At 36.5% G+C, this 18,176-nt stretch overlaps 3 protein-coding genes across 3 annotated transcripts; 1 reads left to right on the forward strand and 2 right to left on the reverse strand.

Annotated features, from left to right (window-relative positions):
- Positions 1–7,609: 7,609 nt before the first annotated feature.
- Positions 7,610–9,924, reverse strand: LOC131437635 (GRIP and coiled-coil domain-containing protein 1). Its single transcript, XM_058607109.1, has 3 exons — positions 9,716–9,924; positions 7,920–9,654; positions 7,610–7,862 (listed from the first exon to the last, which is right to left on the reverse strand). Exons 1-3 carry the CDS (start codon positions 9,813–9,815, stop codon positions 7,679–7,681), a joined length of 2,019 nt encoding a protein of 672 aa, XP_058463092.1. The 5' UTR covers positions 9,816–9,924; the 3' UTR covers positions 7,610–7,678.
- A 3,654-nt stretch (positions 9,925–13,578) lies between these two features.
- On the forward strand, positions 13,579–15,889 carry LOC131436434 (sperm-associated antigen 7). Its single transcript, XM_058605154.1, has 4 exons — positions 13,579–13,796; positions 13,850–14,006; positions 14,063–14,403; positions 14,463–15,889. Exons 1-4 carry the CDS (start codon positions 13,718–13,720, stop codon positions 14,591–14,593), a joined length of 708 nt encoding a protein of 235 aa, XP_058461137.1. The 5' UTR covers positions 13,579–13,717; the 3' UTR covers positions 14,594–15,889.
- On the reverse strand, positions 15,806–17,893 carry LOC131436432 (actin-related protein 8). Its single transcript, XM_058605153.1, has 4 exons — positions 17,746–17,893; positions 17,478–17,687; positions 16,263–17,415; positions 15,806–16,176 (listed from the first exon to the last, which is right to left on the reverse strand). The coding sequence occupies exons 1-4, from the start codon at positions 17,770–17,772 to the stop codon at positions 15,878–15,880; spliced, it is 1,689 nt and encodes a 562-aa protein (XP_058461136.1). The 5' UTR covers positions 17,773–17,893; the 3' UTR covers positions 15,806–15,877.
- Between the last annotated feature and the right edge of the window lie 283 nt (positions 17,894–18,176).

Genomic DNA, 18,176 nt, shown 5'->3' on the forward strand with positions numbered 1-18,176 from the left:
CCCCGTTTGTCAACAAAGATCAGCTGCTCACAGGGATACCAGATTTCATCAAGCTTTGTATAATATTTGAAAAAATTCGTCGCAACAAATTATGGGATAACGTTTATATATATTTAACTTTTTTAGCGATGTTTGAAAGGAACGATTCATTTTTCTTAACGTTGTTCAGAAAAAATGACTTAACAGGTAGGTAAAACTAATTATTGGTTTGTAGTATATACATACCTGTAATGTTTATTTCTTTTGGTTAGTTTTTGGCACGGAATGTTAAAAACGTTCATTATTGAGCACGATGAAAAATGAACTTGTTATCTTGGCTATTTTTAATTGTATTGATGATTTTCACCCGGCACACTGAGAAGTAGGCAGAAATCTGTATTTAGTTTTGGCAATATGTATTAAATCTGTATCCTGCATGAAATCTGCATGGACGTATAAAAATAAGTACATTAGAAATAGTTTTGTATAAATGGCAACTCTGTTGGTAAATAAAATAAATAAACACGGTCTAGATGACAGACTGATTGTTTTTGGTAGGGTAACGAGGCGCCATCATGACATATGCGAGTACTGTCCCTATTAAAGGAATATTCGAAATGACCGGTAAAATGATTAAAGAATTTAATTTGAGTGTCCTGTCTGTTAGTCTGTGCTTCTACTTCACGTAGAATAACAACAAATTTTCTTTCTATATTAAGGTAACACCTAATTTTGTAGGAGAAAAAACAACAACAAACCATTCCAGCAAACTGAAAGATTATTTCGTGCAATATACCGTTCAACAAGCGCTCAATGACCAACAAAATATAACCGCTTTCTGAGTGGGTAATTAAAAACAGTCATGTGCACACACACTTATTTTCGGATTTTCAGTTCGGTAATATTTTTACTGGAAAATTCGTTATTTTTATCAAAATTACCGATTAGTCTGCTGTTCTTATAAAAATTGACGTATTCAGCATATTTTGTTACCGAAATTCAGTTCTTCAAAAACATGTACTGAAAATTTGGCAATTATCTACCGAACTGTCTTCACTTTGAAATTATTCGGTAAATTTAACAGAAATCGTGCTGGTCGATCAGTAATTTATCGACTTTTAGCGAATTGTTCGGTAAAGAGTACCGAATTAATTTGTAAAACGCAAACACATAGCACGCCATATTGGTTTTTGTATACTGTGATCGAAGTGAGTAAAATGGATTATATATTGAACAAAATCCAATCTTTTATGTATCGTTATTCGAACTATTCAGTAAGTAATATGATTTACCTTCTAACATTTCATATTCTGTACTGCTTTGGATAGCTGTGCCAGTGTTTTGAAGTATTCAACTGTAAAAGCCATCCTGCAGATAAACTGTTTATTTGTTCATTATGAACACTTTATATGGTATTGGAACTCTGAATACAACGGGTGAAAACTTTCGCCGAAGCTATGAGATGAAAGAAAATTAATGTTTTTTAAATCAAAAATAAAACGGACGTAGAGCAATCAGTTGTTCAAGATATTTTTTCCGTAATTTCAAATGAAATAATATAATCATTCAAAATTAATTTTCTGCTGCACTGAACTGTAAAAATTGCTGATTCAATCAGTTGGTTTAACCGCTGGTTCGGTAACTTTTCAACGTAAAAGAAATGTTGATTTAACAGCAATATTTACTGAATCCTCATCAACATTTGCTGATCAGTACAGTTAAAAATGACAATTCGAACAAACTTCAGTTTTACTGAACGTTCGTCAATTAATAAATTACTGAACAGATTACCGTACGTTCAGCTGTGTAAAAGTCGGTAAAATATTGCTGAAGTCGGTAAAGAAAACTAAGTGTGCAGGACAGATATTGAACTTTGGTGCAAAATAAATGAGATGCAAAAGCTGGGGCGAAAATTTAGGTTTTATGCAAAAACTAGTAAACAGTATTTTCACTCGGAATGTTATATATTATTCGAAAGCCGAAAGCTACAATCTTCCGCTTCAAAACGACGCAGGAAATAATTAGACGTGGCAGTACCAAATACAAATAATAATACCCCTAAGTCCCATACAAATGCATCGAATGTTTTTGGTTCACCTAACACATAAGTTGGCCTAGCCCATCCCTTGGTTTCAAACAGACAGGTTAAAATGGTAGGAATAAAACATATCTGGCAACGCAACATCGACGTTGCTACGATATGAGACTAAGTTGTTTGTTGTTTTTCTGATGCCGTATATTACATTCTGAATAACAGTATTTAGCAATTGAAAAGTTTTCAACATCGACAATCACGTAATTCCATCCTAACATGGCAGACTACTAATTAAAGCGAATTTAAAGGATTATGACGCCGTATGTTTTGCCATGCTAGATAGTCTGTAGTCTTTTTATTTATACTGATCGATAATCACAAGAGTTTCGAAGTAAATGAAACAGTTCCGGAGTAAATTCTATATTTGCTAATAAATTAATTTGCAACGTATTTCGGAAGATTTATGTAGTACGCAAACATATTATCGAGATTCGAGAACATTGTACGGTTTACACTAAAAGGTGTCATCCACATCCTTCACATAAGAAAAACCATGCACCGACACTTTTAGTAATCCATATCCTAGATAAGCAGTATCGAACACTAACCAATCTTACTCGTGTCATTACAAGATGCGTGGCATCCGCCGGTCCGTTGGCTATTCGACCACCGAGTGTCCTACTCGAAATTCAAAATGAATAAATCTATTAGGCCGTCAAAATTCACAAGCGTCACATAACTTACATAACAGTATTATCAATCTGAGAAATTTTTATATTTGACATGTTGTCAGAATCTGATTCCGACACTGACAAATGATCTCTACGAAAAACGGTTCCAGCGGCGGATGTGTAAAAGTCTTCTTCGCTACAAACGCCGGTAGAGGTGGCACAGACTAACAGACACGACAGTATGAGTAAATTCTTGTAAAAATAATTTTTCGTGATGCACTAGTTCCACCTATATTGTACTGCGCGAACTATTTACTATCGGTACACCCCTTGTGTTATGTAAAAGTTAATTTACTAGTTGGTTCCCCCTCGTTTGTCAACACCGATCAGCTGCTTGCAGGGATGCCTGATTTCATCATAATATTTGGAAATGAATCGTCACAGTAAATTATTATATTACGTTAATAATATATTAAACTTTTTAGCGATGTTGGAAGGTAACCATTTATTTTTCTCAACATTGTTCATCTAGACTATTTTTTATTGTGTTGGTAATTTTCACCCGAAATTAAGTGGCGGCAGATCAGAAGCAAGTAAATATTGCCACTAAACGGGTTCGATTTTGTATTGCGTTGAAGGATGAGAGGTAGGCACAATTTTGTATATAGTTTTGGCAATATGTATTAAATCTGTATCCTGCATGAAATTCGCATACAAATGCAAATACATATCAATACATTACAGGTAATTCTGTATAAATGGCAACTCTGTTGGTAAATGAAAAAAATAAACACAGTCTAGATGACAGACAGGATGTTTTTGATAGGGTAACGTGGCGCCATCATAACACATGTGAGTACTGTCCCAAATAATGGAATATTCGAAATGACAGTTAAAATGATTGAAGAATCTAATTTGAGTGTCCTGTCTGTTAGTCTGTGGATGTGGTTCCGAAAAACTGGACTTCGCACAAACGAGCGATTCCTGCGTTAAATTGATCGTAACCTTCGAGGCAGCTAAATCTGCATACAATAAAAACAATTATTTAAAATCTAACGTGAATGCTTTTTGAAATTCGGAAATACTCACTCATCAAATGCATCATAAGACATAATAAATCCAAAATTTTCAAATTGAACTGTTTGTATTTTGCTCCATCACACTATGCGATGCGCACTCAATTTCCCTAAAGGATATCACTAAAACATTCGAACGACCAACACGGCGTACCGCTGAAATGTCCCACTCTCGGGTGGTAACCGATTCGCTTGTTTTCGTACTTTTCATTGTAATAAACAGTTACTATGGTGAACTGATTTTTACCATTCAGCGTTGCTAGTTTTATGGAAATACGATAAAGTACATTGTCAGTCTAACAGTGTACCGCATATTGTAAAATGTGTCCTCGAAAATTTGTCGAAGTGTTCCGTATTATAATTTGTATTTGGCAGTACTACACGTTTGCACTCTCAAATGACGGAGGCTCAACTGAGTGGACATGTCAAATGAACATAATGAAAGTGTAGCTAATACTCAGACCAACGTATAGAGGACTTATCCGATGGGATGTAACATTTATGCCCCGTTTACACTTCTGCTGGCTGCCAGCATGCTGGTGTCAGTGTACTTCCCTCTTAGGAAAAAAAACGTTCAACGGTGGTCCTTCGTTGGTCTAATACTTTGGATCATTGGAACACAGTTGAACGTTTTTTCCTAAGAGGGCAGTACACTGACACCAGCATGCTGGCAGCCAGCAGAAGTGTAAACGGGGCATTAGTGTTCGAATTATTGCGAGTGGTCCTTTTCGCCGCGCGGCCATTTTCGCGCTAGCTTTCCCTATAGCAGACCCTGTCAGCTTGGAGCGAAATCAATCTTCAGTTCAGCAACGCCATCGCACGGCATGGCATTCAACATATCATGTTAATTGTATGGGTGCGCAGTGATGCTATTTGGACGCGCACGAATTTAACATTTCTTTTCCCTACTTCTATGTGCAAGGTTCGATGCGGACTTGCCTGACGGCACCATGCTCGCAAAAAATGTTGCCATTGATTTCACGCGTTTTTTTTTTTTTTGAGAACGGCTAATATGCCACCTGTCAACTTCCACTTTTGAAAGAGAAAGTAAACAAAGAGAATCTCTCATTGTTACATTCGTCGTTTTGAACATTTCATACAGATTTGATATTAGTCAATCCCGCATGTACATACAAAAAACCCTTCTTAATCCACCTAGTAGTGTGATAATGCCTTTCTCTTTCTTAAAAATAGTCTCATGATTTTTTTTATCATTTTATAAAAGATTTTCTGACACTAATTTGGGCTCATTTTTGATTTTGATTTTTAACTTTGAGAAAAGTGATGCTAATCTAAAACACCCTTCTTAGTCCACTTAGTGGAATTTTCATAGATTTTTCCAGATATAAAAGTTAGAAAGGAAGCAAACATATGTTTACATACAGCAAATAATGATTCCTTGCTTCAATTGACCTTAATGCCAAAGATAAATAATAAAGACATGTATGTGCCTACAATAATTTAAAAAATTCTGGTTCGTACCCGGTACTTTCTAAAATGACCGCACTCACCGCTTGGTGGAGCGCGAGATTAATTGCATTATCATTTCAATTAAAGTGTGCCATGAGTAGGGCAGAATCAAATGTCAACATTGTCACTCATTTCGATACCATAATTAAATTGTTAAAACGAAAACGAAACAAACGGAAAAGCACGAAAAATAGGCATCCAAAGCCAGGTCATCATGCTCATTTCTGCCATATACTCGTCAACCGTAGATTTTGATTTTTTAATATTTATGCAATCTACTCTGACTGTTTTCGTAGTACATAATGGAATGTCGGAAATCTACTGTTTTGGCACTTGGAATTCCGAGCTTTCCGAGCTACCTTTACTTCCAACGCGAAAAGTATACAATGTAACTCCCACTTAACTGGTATAATTCATACCTTCTGTAATCTGTCCTCTCGCTATTAAACAAACAAACAATATATTAAGTGTACTAAAAATCTCAATATATACAAATGAGCTAACGAATCGAAAGGTTCTCACGGTTTGACATTTGTGTTAAAAATGTGATGATGGGAACTCAACAGTGCAACCAGTTTATCACCATTGTTGCCAGTTTCATGGAGGACCGTGATGTGCGCCAGAAAAAGATCGTGAGTGTCATGTCTGGAAATTCGTTTGTGTTAATGCTTCGTGGGACGAGGCAATAACAAACCTAACAAATTCTAAGCAACAGTTCTAAGTAGTGTTTACTTTCTTATATTAAGAATCACTGAATATAAAGCAAAATTTTCTCAATATTGTTCATACTGTAACGTGATATTGTTTCAAATATAAACAATCTATGTCATAGCACATTGAGATTTCTATGCCCGGTGAAAAATGAACGGTGGCCCTACTGAAAAATGGGTGGCCAACACGTTTCCTGATGAAAACAAAACAATATGTAAAAGCGATTCACACGCAGCATCAAGCGGCTATCACCTGAATGGAACGATAACGAAACAACAACATTAATTGTAAGCAATTCATATGAAAGGACACTACGTCAAGTTCACGGAACTTTTTAACGTCGGATACGTGAGCAATATTCGCCTAAATAAAATTAATAAACCAATCTGGACGTCTACCGAAGTTGATTGATCGTCTGAACTGTGTTTAATGCATTCGTTTCCTGATGAAAACAAACCAATCTCATTTGCATTTGTGGTTGTAAGTGAGCTGTCAGAGAGCCTAATAGAACAGACATCCAAGCTAGTACAATTTTTTTTTCAAAAAAGCTGTGTAAAGCATACAAGTGAAAATCCGTTAAAAATCACCATTGCGTACAACTTTGCACGCATTAATTAAATTTCATCGTTGGCTCAATACGTTGGATCGTTAGTCCAATGAACGTCCAATTAATCGTTAAGCGGGATGCCAACACGGAACCGTTTTTTGCCGATTTTGAAACAGACCATTGAACTGAACGCAATTTTTTTCGTTCAACAAATCTGGCAGGCAGATGTTTATTGTTGAGCCTCTTTGATAAGGAGGAGTTGGAGGCCCGTTGGAGTAGTTATACTGGGGAAGTTTTTATCTACTTATTTTTTAAATGAACACTACATTCCTGTAGAATGCATCTACAACAAATTTTCTTTCTATATGAAGATAACATCAAATTTCTACACTATTTTTGTAGGAATAAAAACAACAACAAACCGTTCCTGCAAACAGCGATGTTCGCAAAAAGGGATGTTGCCATGTTCGCAAAAAAGGATGTTGCCAATTTTTACTGATTTGAGAAAAGACTCCAAACACAATTATCAATCAAAATACGTCGAATTTGCTTGTACATCGTTGCATACGACAATAAGCATGCAATTTTCTATTATGTACTTCTCTACTAGAGATGGGCAATTCGCTCCTGAGCTGTTCCAGTGAATCGAATCATTGAAGTGAGCTGACAGCTCACAGCTCTTTTTAAAAGAACCGCAGCTCACCAGCTCACTCATTTGCTACCCAGTTCACTGCATTATGACGCAGGGAACACGCTACGAGCTGATCGGATCTTCGGCTCTTTAAGAGATTCAATTTAGTCGACATCAATTGAAGATAAATTATTTCGCATGGCATTCATTGCATCATTGCAAATCAATGATTCAATTTCGATCATGCATTTGAAAAAAAACCGGTGCATAAGAAAAACGGCGCACAAAATGAACCTTAAGTTCAAAATAAAAGAGCTGATGAGCTGATACATCGAATCGGTTCACTTTGGTGAGCTGATCGGTTCGGAGCTGTTCACCAAAATGAGCTGTTTTGCACGCCTCTATTCTCTACTTCTTCACTTTGCGTTTCGTTTCTGCATTGAATTGATGGAATTATTAGAAGATAGCTTTTGAATAATATACAGCAGATATATTAACACTTTTATTAAAAGAGTACATTTCGGAGTACTCAGTGAAAATCAAATTGCATTTGGTTTTTCACCGCTTCATGCCATCCGAACCTTGTATCGCTTTCATCTCAGTCGTGCTAAATTTTAGAACCGCAGCTATTGCATTAATCATATGCTTTTTGCAGTCAATATCCTGAGATGTAAGGAAGCTTAGTATAACGTTCTTCAGGTACTCTAGGTTGGCTCCTTCTCGTGATTTACAACGTTCCCACCTGTAATGATTATCGAAACTAAGTACGTGAAGATAAAATAGCTTTTTCATAATAAACCTATCAATTTGTTCTTCTAAGTATGCGATCTTATCATGCAGCTCCTCTTGAGAAGCAACTTTATCATGCAGTGCCTGTCGTAGAGCTGATTCGGTGTTGTTTTTAGCTGTCCGAAGTGCAGTAATTTCAATTTCTTTACGCGCTAACTCGTGTGCGTAGTGTAAAATGTGATTTGTTTCTGGGTTCACATTTGCGTCTGTTTTAAATACTGAACTGAGAGCGTTGATTTTTTTCGATAGAGCCATAGGGAAGTTGTCGAAGTTTTGTTGGTCTGACATATTCTTATTCTCGACAATGGAAGTCTCGCGTTCGCTGGTAGCATCATGCATCATAATATCGAACGACGTCCGAAGTGATTTTATCTCCTCCTCTTTCTCTTCTAGAAGTTGTAAGGAACGTTCACGCTGTTTTTTTAACTGTAGTTCCAGTTGGGATAGTTTTGATTTGAACTCCATCTCCATCGCTGTTGACATTTCCTGAGCTCGAATCTTTTCCGACTTAACAATGTTGTTATGCTCAACTAATTTATTTTTAAATTCAGCCTCAAGGTCATCCAAATTTCTGTTGAGAGCTTTTACTTTTTCTTGAAGACTTCTCGTATTATTCTGGTGAGTCTGAATAGTTGTTTTCAGAGATTCGTTTTCCCTTAAACATTGCTCAAAGCTACGTTGTAAATTACGATAGTCTTCTAGACCGAAATTTTGATTGTCGAAATCATCTTTTGCCGTTGAATGAATTGTGAATAATGTCGATAAATCTAGTGGCTCGTGGAGTTTTTCGTTTTCGGAAAGTAGCATATTTTTAAGATAGCTTATCTCCTCGACAATACGCTCAACATTACTCTCCTGACTAACTCTTCTATTCAGAGTGTTATTTAGACTCAACTTTGACAATTTTTCTTTTAGTTGTGATATATTCTCTTGATCCTGTTGTCGCAAACGATCATACGTTCCAACAACTCCACTTAGTTCTGCCAATCGTGCCTCTAAGTTGGCAACTCGTTCTTCGTGGATTTCTTCCAATTTTTTACTTCTCTCTTCGGCAATCAGTACTCTTCGCTGTTCGTTGCGAATGGCCGTGTCGTGTTGGCGCTTCAAGTTTTCAATTTCGTTCTGAAACTGCTGAAGTAAATTCGATAGGGCAGCATTCTCCTTTTTCGAACTTTCTAATAGTTCCGAACTTTGTTTTACAAAATCTGAAGTGTTGGGCATCTCACTCACTCGCCGATCGGAATGTTTTTGGTTAAACTGAATCTTCAAATCTCTCAACTGCATCTCCAAGGTTTCATTCAAATGTCTTTCATCTAGTAACTGTTTCTGAAGTTCACATATCATCACCAAATTAGCATTGCACTCTTCTTCACGGTCGTGCTTCAACTTTGTTTTGCACGTTTCCAAATCGGTCTTTATCGTGTAGTTCAAAGCTTTGACCTGTTCTTCTAAATCTCGAATGGCCAAATCTTTCTCCGCAATTATCTCTCGTAATTGTTTACGATCGGACTTGAACGATGATTCCATACGACTTCTCTCAGTCGTCAACGTGGCTAGCGAGTTCATAAGAGTTGCTACTTGTCCCCGAAGGCTTCCAGTGTCATCGTTGATTTCGGATGAGGATGCCGTATCGATCTGCTTTTTTTGCTCGTTTGACACACCATTCTCGCCTCTAGTGAAAGCTGCTAAACTGGATTCAAGGGCAGTTTTTTCTTTCAACAGCCCTTTGTAGGCCGCTACTACATCTACAACGGATGAAACAATTTTTATATACTTACTAGATAATTTATCCTAACTATAACTAACCTTTGAGTCGTTTTTCGTAACGGAGAAGCTGTTCCTTCTGCGAATTAATTACAGATTCTAACTGTTCCGGTTTACTCATTTTAATTGAATTTGTAGACATTTAGATCTTGTTATAATTCTACATGGCTTATTCACTGGATCATTAAATAATAAGTAGAATACAAATGAAAATTTAGTGCAACGTACGCACAATGTTTACAAAGTTTCTAAAAAATGAAATACTGTACGCTATATGTCAAGTACCAATTTCTAAGTAATTATGCTTACACTAAACTGTGTATGATTAAATCAACAGTTCTTTACCCCGCTTGTAGGGAATTCTGGCAGCCGGCAGAAGCCTGTCTGAATTCCGGAAGCTGTTAAAATAACGCAACAAAATTATGTCAATATCTTGAAGAGTCTGTCTTGCAATTCCTCCATTTTTTCTGTTTAGCGGCCCTTACACGAGAATTATTTTTGTCATTTTTAATGATGACTAAGTAATGATATATTTCAAATTTGATAGAAAACTCGTCATTACTGCACCGTACACGTTCATTAAAATGATATTATTTTTTAGTAATGACTCGTGTAAGGGCCGCTTTTGTTTCATTTTCATTTCATTATTTGTATTTGTTTTCTCAACTACGCATTTGCGATAATAAAAGAAGAAATAAATTAGGACTTTACTTCTTGTTCAAAGACCACCAACTCATTAGCTGCGTAGAGAAATTGTTTTTAGTAAAAATCTTTAAGGTACAAGCAATCAAGTTAAGAGTGGCTTTCTATGAAACAGTAGACATTTTTATAAATTTACTATTTTACCCGGAAAAGGCAGGCAAACTTTTTTGAGGATAAGAAATTTAGAGATAGGTTTTAAAAATGTTAACGTCTCGTTCGAACAATATTTTCCGAATTTGAACTCTGATTAATCCGAATAATGTATTAACTCTACCAGAAGACTTATCTCAAGTGCTTGAAGCTCAGATACTATGTTAATGTCTGTCTTATCAGCTTTGACGGCTCTGTTGGACGACTCGAAAACTTGAGTGTGAACGACTATGCTTTCATTATATTGGTTCACGATGCACCGGTACAATTTCAGTTTTGTGCAGCCTTGAGTAATTTTCATGAGTAAATATGTGTTCATGTTATTTATGATCTATTCGATTTTCTTTGAAGATTGTGAAAAAATTACATATAATCATAATCATCTATACCCACTTGTACGTGGCGGGCAGATTCCCCCCCAGACGGCTGGCTATGTCTGCCAGCCATTTTTGCCGGAGTTCTGCCAGAATTCGACATTTTTTCAATAAAAAGTACATATGAAAGACAATCATTTATTGCCCTTCATATATACTAATTATATAAAATGGTATTGCCAATACCATTGCTCTCTCACTACCAAACATACCCATATTTCAATCTCATTTACCTCGTCTCAAGATTCGTTTTTGTATGGACATGTGGGATTTACGAACAGCAAATGAAGTCGAATAAAAAAAAGAAAAAAGAAGGAAGAGAGAAATAAACAAGACACGTGCGGCGTGGTAATGACATAATTTCGCCTGGACAATGTTGACAGCTGTCGGAACGCAGTCAGCCTTCTGACGGTTGCCAGAATTCCTCACAAGCGGGTAGCGGACCTTACACGATCATTACTAAAAAATAATATCATTTTAATGAACGTGTATGGTGCAGTAATGACGAGTTTTCAATGCAAATTTGAAATATCATTACTTAGTCATCATTAAAAATGACAAAAATTATTCTCGTGTAGGGGCCGCTTATAACGAAACAATGTGATTGCAAATGACGTAATTAAAAATGATGTACTTGAGCAGATTTTAGAAATTTCAATAAAACAACATATATTCATGCACATTCATCACAATAATTTGTTGAATTATCGTCGTTTTCAATCTTGCGAACAAAAATCGTTGGGCAATAATTGGGGATACCGAACTCGCCCTTGATGCACTTTTGATTCCGTACGTACCAATCCATCAGTTGATCTTTTTTTGCCTGTATGAATTACAGAAAGTGAAATTCGAAATAAGTCCATAAAGTTATTGAACCATCTTGCGACTCTGGAGTATTTTGATTCTCCACATGAAACTCGTGGAGAATTCGTTCAATACCGTCATCCTAACGAAGAATCCGATTGAGTATTTATTTAGGCGGGGAAATGAAAATTTTATCAATCGCTATTGATAAAACATACAATACTATAGAAATGAACTACACTGAAATGAAAATCTTATTTATATTCATTAGATTTGTCATATGAATCATATGCAGAATATAATTCATAGACATTATATGGAAACTTATAATCTTTATTTAATGTGTACGTCAAATCTAAATGGACGTTATCATAGTGAAAGTTAAAAAAATATCCCATATTTTTCACTACCTGAAAGACTGCACATAAAAACATTCGAGTAAGAACTGTTCCTAGTTCACGAATGATCTCACTGAATAAACTGTTAGAAGAAAAGCTTTTCAGGTGAATCCATCCATTCGGAATGTGAAACAAATGATTGAACAGGAAGATCCGGGGAAAGTTTGATACAACAATTATTCAGATTGTTGAGGTCGTTGGTATGGCTGGCTCAAACGATAGTGTTCGCTACAAAGAAGTAATACGTGTTTCATGGTGGATGAATATATATTTTTTAACACTAATTTCGTTACAGATTACCGTTGACGATTATCACTGTTAATAAGAGGCCATGCAACATTTAGTGATTGGCTGGAATTGTTTTAGGGACACTTCTCGTTTTGATTTACTTCCGAAGTGCATGGTCGTGTCGTCATTATCACCTATTAAACCAACTATTATTTCGAGTCGGAATCGATTGTTGCATCTGATTCGGTATCCGTTTGGAAATTATACTGAATTCCGAATCAAATTCCAGACGAGTTGACTGGGAAAGGGCTGAAAGAGATGAAGACGTTTTGTTCCTTAGTCAACCCCTGCAAAATGTGATAATTTCTTTAGTGAGTGAGAAAGTTAGTTCGTTTTCATATTTATTGTATTAAAAATAAAGAATTCGTTGTCAGAGTTAGGTGCTTTGGTCTATTATTTGAATCAGCAATACTTGTAAACCGTTGAAGATTGAGGTGACCTTAAGTGAATCAAGTCTAATAAATACATGATCCTAAGATCTAACGATAGTGTTATGTATTGTTCCAAGATTTAAAATTTCTTCTTTGAGTTTTGCAATGGAATAATGTTTTTATGGTATCATTTTTTTATTAAAAGAGATGACCCAAAACCATTCCAGAAATCACGTTTACTTCTTTTATTAATATAAGTGAAATAAACTGTTTAATCGGCAATTAGTTGTGTAGTTTGTACATAAATCAGCGGTCTGCCATAATGTTACGATACAGCCAGAATCATGTGGCTGTCGATCTCTGCAATTACTAAATACTGCATAACTGGTATTCAAAATGCAATACATAAAGTCAGAAAAACAACAACCAAACTAGTTCTGTATCGTAGCAACTTCGATGTTGCGTTGCCAGATATGTTTTTTTTTCTACCATTCTGATCAGTTAGTTCAAAACTAAGGGATGGGCTAGGCCAACTTGTTCTTTTGGTGAACCAAAAAAAATGGCATGCTTTTGTATGGGACCTAGGGGTATTTTTATTTGTATTTGACTAGACTATTTTGTGAACCAAACATTGGCTATCCGTTTGTATTGGACTTATGCGTATAATTATTTGTATTTGGTGAAAACCGCTAGGTATTTGATAGAAGAGAAAGTAAACAAAGAGAAACTATCTCTTGCTTTTACGGCATTTTGAGAAATCAGTCGATATTCCAATTTTTCAGTGGAATAATTTAACCCAAATTTTAATACTTTTATTTAACGTATGGTTATGTTACCGGGCTCAAGTGGGTGTGTTTATAAATATTTGTGAATTGATCGAAAATTAAGGAATTGTTAATCTTCTGTCAACAAACGATCTGTTATCTAAAAAGTACAAGCTTTTCTACAGTTTCGCTAATGGATATACTTGGTTCCATTCTCGGATCAATGGACAAACCGCCATCCAGAGACAAGAGAGAAAAGGAAATGATTGAAAGTCTGTATGCCTTATTCTATATTGAAAATTTCACAGAAAACGTCTAATTTTAGAGCAAAAAAAGGAGCTAGAAATGCTGCGCAACAAGGAAAGGGATGAACTGAATAGGTTTCGAAAATTTGCTGAAGATCGTCTAGGGCGACTAATAAAAGATTCCAATCGTCATTACATGGAATTTCAACCATTGGACAAAGTCCATCGATCAGTGGTGTAAGTAATTATGCTACAGGAATATTTTGTTGGTATTAAATGATTTTACATTTTAGCCACGACATTGCGGAAATCGGAGGTTTAGTGGCAATAAGCTTTGGGATTGAGGGTGTAGACAGATATATAGTAGTTTACAAGAAGGAGCACATGCCATCAGAAGATGAATTGGCAGCTCGCAGAAATGGCGATCCATGGAATAAGCAAACAGCAACGGAATATGCCGAGAAACGTAAGCAACAGAAACTAGCGGATGATGAACAAAAGGGGCTCTCTCAGCAAAAAGAAACTACGATTGTGCCGACCAGTAACTATAAAGACAAGTATGTTCATCTTATTGGTCAGGAGTCGGCCCTTGAAGCAGCTAAGAAAACAGAATCGAATAAGTCTTACGGATACGGTAAGTCCTATTACAGTTTATCAGTAGTCTTGGTTTTAATGACGGCGCTTTTCCATTAGTTCCTAGTGAAAACAAGCGTGACATTCGTTCTATCGAACAAACTATGGCCGACATCCAGGCAAAAAAGAAGCTCAAAGTTCAACATACTAGCAGCAGTTGTGACTTTGTTCAAATCGACACGCCTGAATAAACTACGGGCTCAAAGAATAACTTATAAAATAATCATCGTAGGTGCTGTAGAATATTTTTAAATTTGCCAACGGGTAATAACATCTCTGGCATCAATCTATTTTACTGTAAGTATTGGTACTGCATAGGTTTAGACCAAATAAAAATGGATTCACAGGAATAATTTGATCAAAGTGAATTCTTCGTTTAATTACCAAATCATATAGCTTTGGAAACCACTCCTAATTTACTTTCTGTTTTGTCAATTACTCGACCATTGCCATATTATTATTTCTTCAATAAATTAGAGAAAAATATGCGTATATATCTATCTGTACTGAAAATTGTAGTTTTCGGAATATCACTGTTACAGTAGTAGTAATAAAAAAAGAAAGTAAATATGGATAACTTGCCGTTGTTACTCAAATTGACTGCAAAATGTCCCACAATGGCTTTTAAATCCTCTTGATATCAAAAATGGGACAGAATCATTCAAAATGCGTTCGTTCGATAAACTTTTCCCAATACAATCAAATTTAGCTGTCACAGCTTGAAATCAACCTGTGCTACCAGGAAAAAAGACATGCATGGCATTGAAAAAAAGTGTAGCAACATATAGTTTTAATAAATGATTGAAAAGAACAGTTTATTTTGTATTTGTGACAGTCAGGAGAAAATGAACCGAATAAAGCAAGAAACCCATAGTAAAATTTGACTTAACATGTCCATCAGAATTCTAAATTCTAAACATCGTTTTAACTAGAGTAAAAAAGCACGGTATGCGAAGAAATTATTCAAAACAAAAACACGAAGAACATGTGAAGGGGAAAAATACAATAATTCATTAAAATAAAAGCATTAGTTTAAGCTAGTTTCATGCTGTGTGATATGAAATCATTTGATGTACGTTTCGAAGGAATGTCAAATGAGTAGACATCCGAGGACGAAACCAAACAGTACGATTTCAAAATGAATCAGGATTCTGTTCCGTTGACTTTCTCTTTCTCGTTTATAAGTTAGAAGGAAAGCTAACTCGGCTAAAATGCTCAATTACATTTACCCTAATGAAATTAGAGAATAATCGAATCATATTACTATCGTTAGCGGGTTGCGGTGACCAATCCCTCCAGAACAGAGTAGAACCCACCCACATACCAACGGTAAATGAACCAATAATGTCAGAATGTCTGCTTCGAAAAATTGATTTTGATCTGGGGTGAGTTAAACGATCGACTAGTTGCTGTAAAAAATTGTATTTTTCCAGAAGAAAGCGAATAATAACACGAATAAATTATCCAAAAGTCATCTACCACATGAAGACCGCCTTTTCGCGCAATATCCGTAGTCCATACCGAGACCATTCAGGTTCCGTGAGCCACAATTCCCCAGCGCTTTCCAAGCAGGACATAATGGCAGCTCCCTTCCACGACGTAATTTCTTGGTCAATGTCCTTTGAACTGGTTACGATATTATGTTCCGATCGGTACATCAGAGGAATTTTCAATGCCACTCGATTTTGCAGCCAATTACTAATACCGGTGAACTTCATTCCACCGCCAACAACTAGAATGCAACCATACATTTTGCGTTTCAATTCGTCGTTAGCTAAAAATGGAAAAATAAAATGAAAATATATTGGCCTATTATAAATTTAAAGTTCGCATATAGTTTCGCGAACAACGAAAACTTACGACATCGCTCGATACTCTGCAAAATTGCCTGATCAATGCCGATAACTTGTCCACTTGGCAGTATAAAATCTTTTTCACTTAGCTTGCCCTCTCTCTCCTGTTCTAGACCATCGACTACCATTTCCTCATCTGGATTCTCTTGGTTACCCAGACCACTTTCGTTAGCTGTTTGCTCCAGATTCTCTTTACCCCTACGACCTGTTTCTCGAAGATATTCTGCATCAAAGCAGTCCTCCGGGTGTGATTGTGCCGTACTTGGTTTTTGTGTTTTCGGAACAGATCTGTTAACGCCCGTCACCGAAAACAGTTCCGTGTAAAATAGTGCCAATGGCGCAACTATTGCCTCATCGCCAACCTGCAAGGTGTATTTATATTTCCCTTGTTGAGGCCTTTGCACTGTAAAACTTTTCTCTAAGGAACCGCACACATCCAGATTCACATGACAGTATTCTTCTTTCAGCTGCTTCAGCAGAACTACATCCAGTGGTGTTTTCTGATCGCATTCCTTATACGGGAAAGCACACTTCTGAAGCATCCAGAAGAATGTTTGCGTTACATCAGCTCCTCCATAATCCAACCGTACTCTCGTGTTGGGATGTGAAATTCCATCTTCGACGCACGATACGGAAGTCTTTTGATCTCCCACATCGACTACGCAAGCATAACCCAACCCGGCACCGAAGGTGGCTGCTACATGATCTTGCAACAAAAAACAATATCCAAAGCCGATCTTGTTCAGTAACAGTGTGGTAAACTCCTTTAAATGCGCCCTATTGTATATATCAGGTATAACCAGCACAGCCTTATAATTTCTAAGTTGTTTCAAATCAATTTTAAGTCGATTTTTCAAAACGTATTCCCAAATTTCTTGCAAATCGGCAATAACACCAGTTAAGGACCCTCCAATATCTTTGTGCAAATTTAGTTCACCGCGTTTGATAGGAAAATGTAAATTGAATTCACCTTCAGGATTTAACCAAAGAACTTCTTCGCCAATAACAGTATCACCGACTATTGCATCTTTGAAATCGATTTGACTGCCTTCCACGGGTTCAGCCGTAGATCTCCTGTTGAAGGCCGAGATTTGCTGTGGGGGAGTAGCGTATCTCCTACGCCCATCTGATTGGACGCAGGATTGTAAAGTATGTGAAACCTGTTGGATAGTTGGAAAACAAATTTGGAGTAAGGTCCAGTTGATAATACCAAATAAAGTACCTGTAAGCGACATTCCTCAAATTCGGATAACGATTCCTTTGGATTTGTAACCGGGGGAGGAAGAATGATATCACGGTAATATTGCCCACCTGGCTTTCTCCGACGTGCAATCGCATGTAAAATACGACTGGGATTTACATCCGAAGCACGCCCTACTCGCAAATACAACGAACCGGGATGTATAACTATAATGTTTTGAGCTTGAAGATGCTAATTGAAGATAGTGAAGTTAGTTGATTCTGCTATCAGATAATAGATTTAGATCTACCTCTGGAGTATCTTTACTGTTCGCCATTTATAAGAGTAGTGCAACGATTAACATCACAATTTCAACACAGGAAAACCAGTTCGATAATTATTCTGGTTTATCACGAGGCGCCATGTAAAAGAAATAATCGAGCGCGGTTGTCATTGCATGTATTTACACCCTAAAAAAGAAAAATCTACATCTCATTTTAATTCACCCTGCTAGGTTACCAACCTAGTTACCAACAAGCATTACAAACGTTGCCCGCCCGTTTACACGATGACGGAAAAGTACACAACAAGTATTTTGGATATAGTTTTTTGTCCATCTAAAAGAAAATAAATTCAAACATTCGCCTCTAAACCGCCGAGAAGAGCGTACTACAACAACAACTGACTGTCAGATGTAGTGGTAACTGTTCGGTTAACCGCGTGGTGATACAAAATTTTTTA

The sequence above is a fragment of the Malaya genurostris genome, chromosome 3, assembly GCF_030247185.1.
Source record: "Malaya genurostris strain Urasoe2022 chromosome 3, Malgen_1.1, whole genome shotgun sequence".
Classification (NCBI taxonomy): domain Eukaryota; kingdom Metazoa; phylum Arthropoda; class Insecta; order Diptera; family Culicidae; genus Malaya; species Malaya genurostris.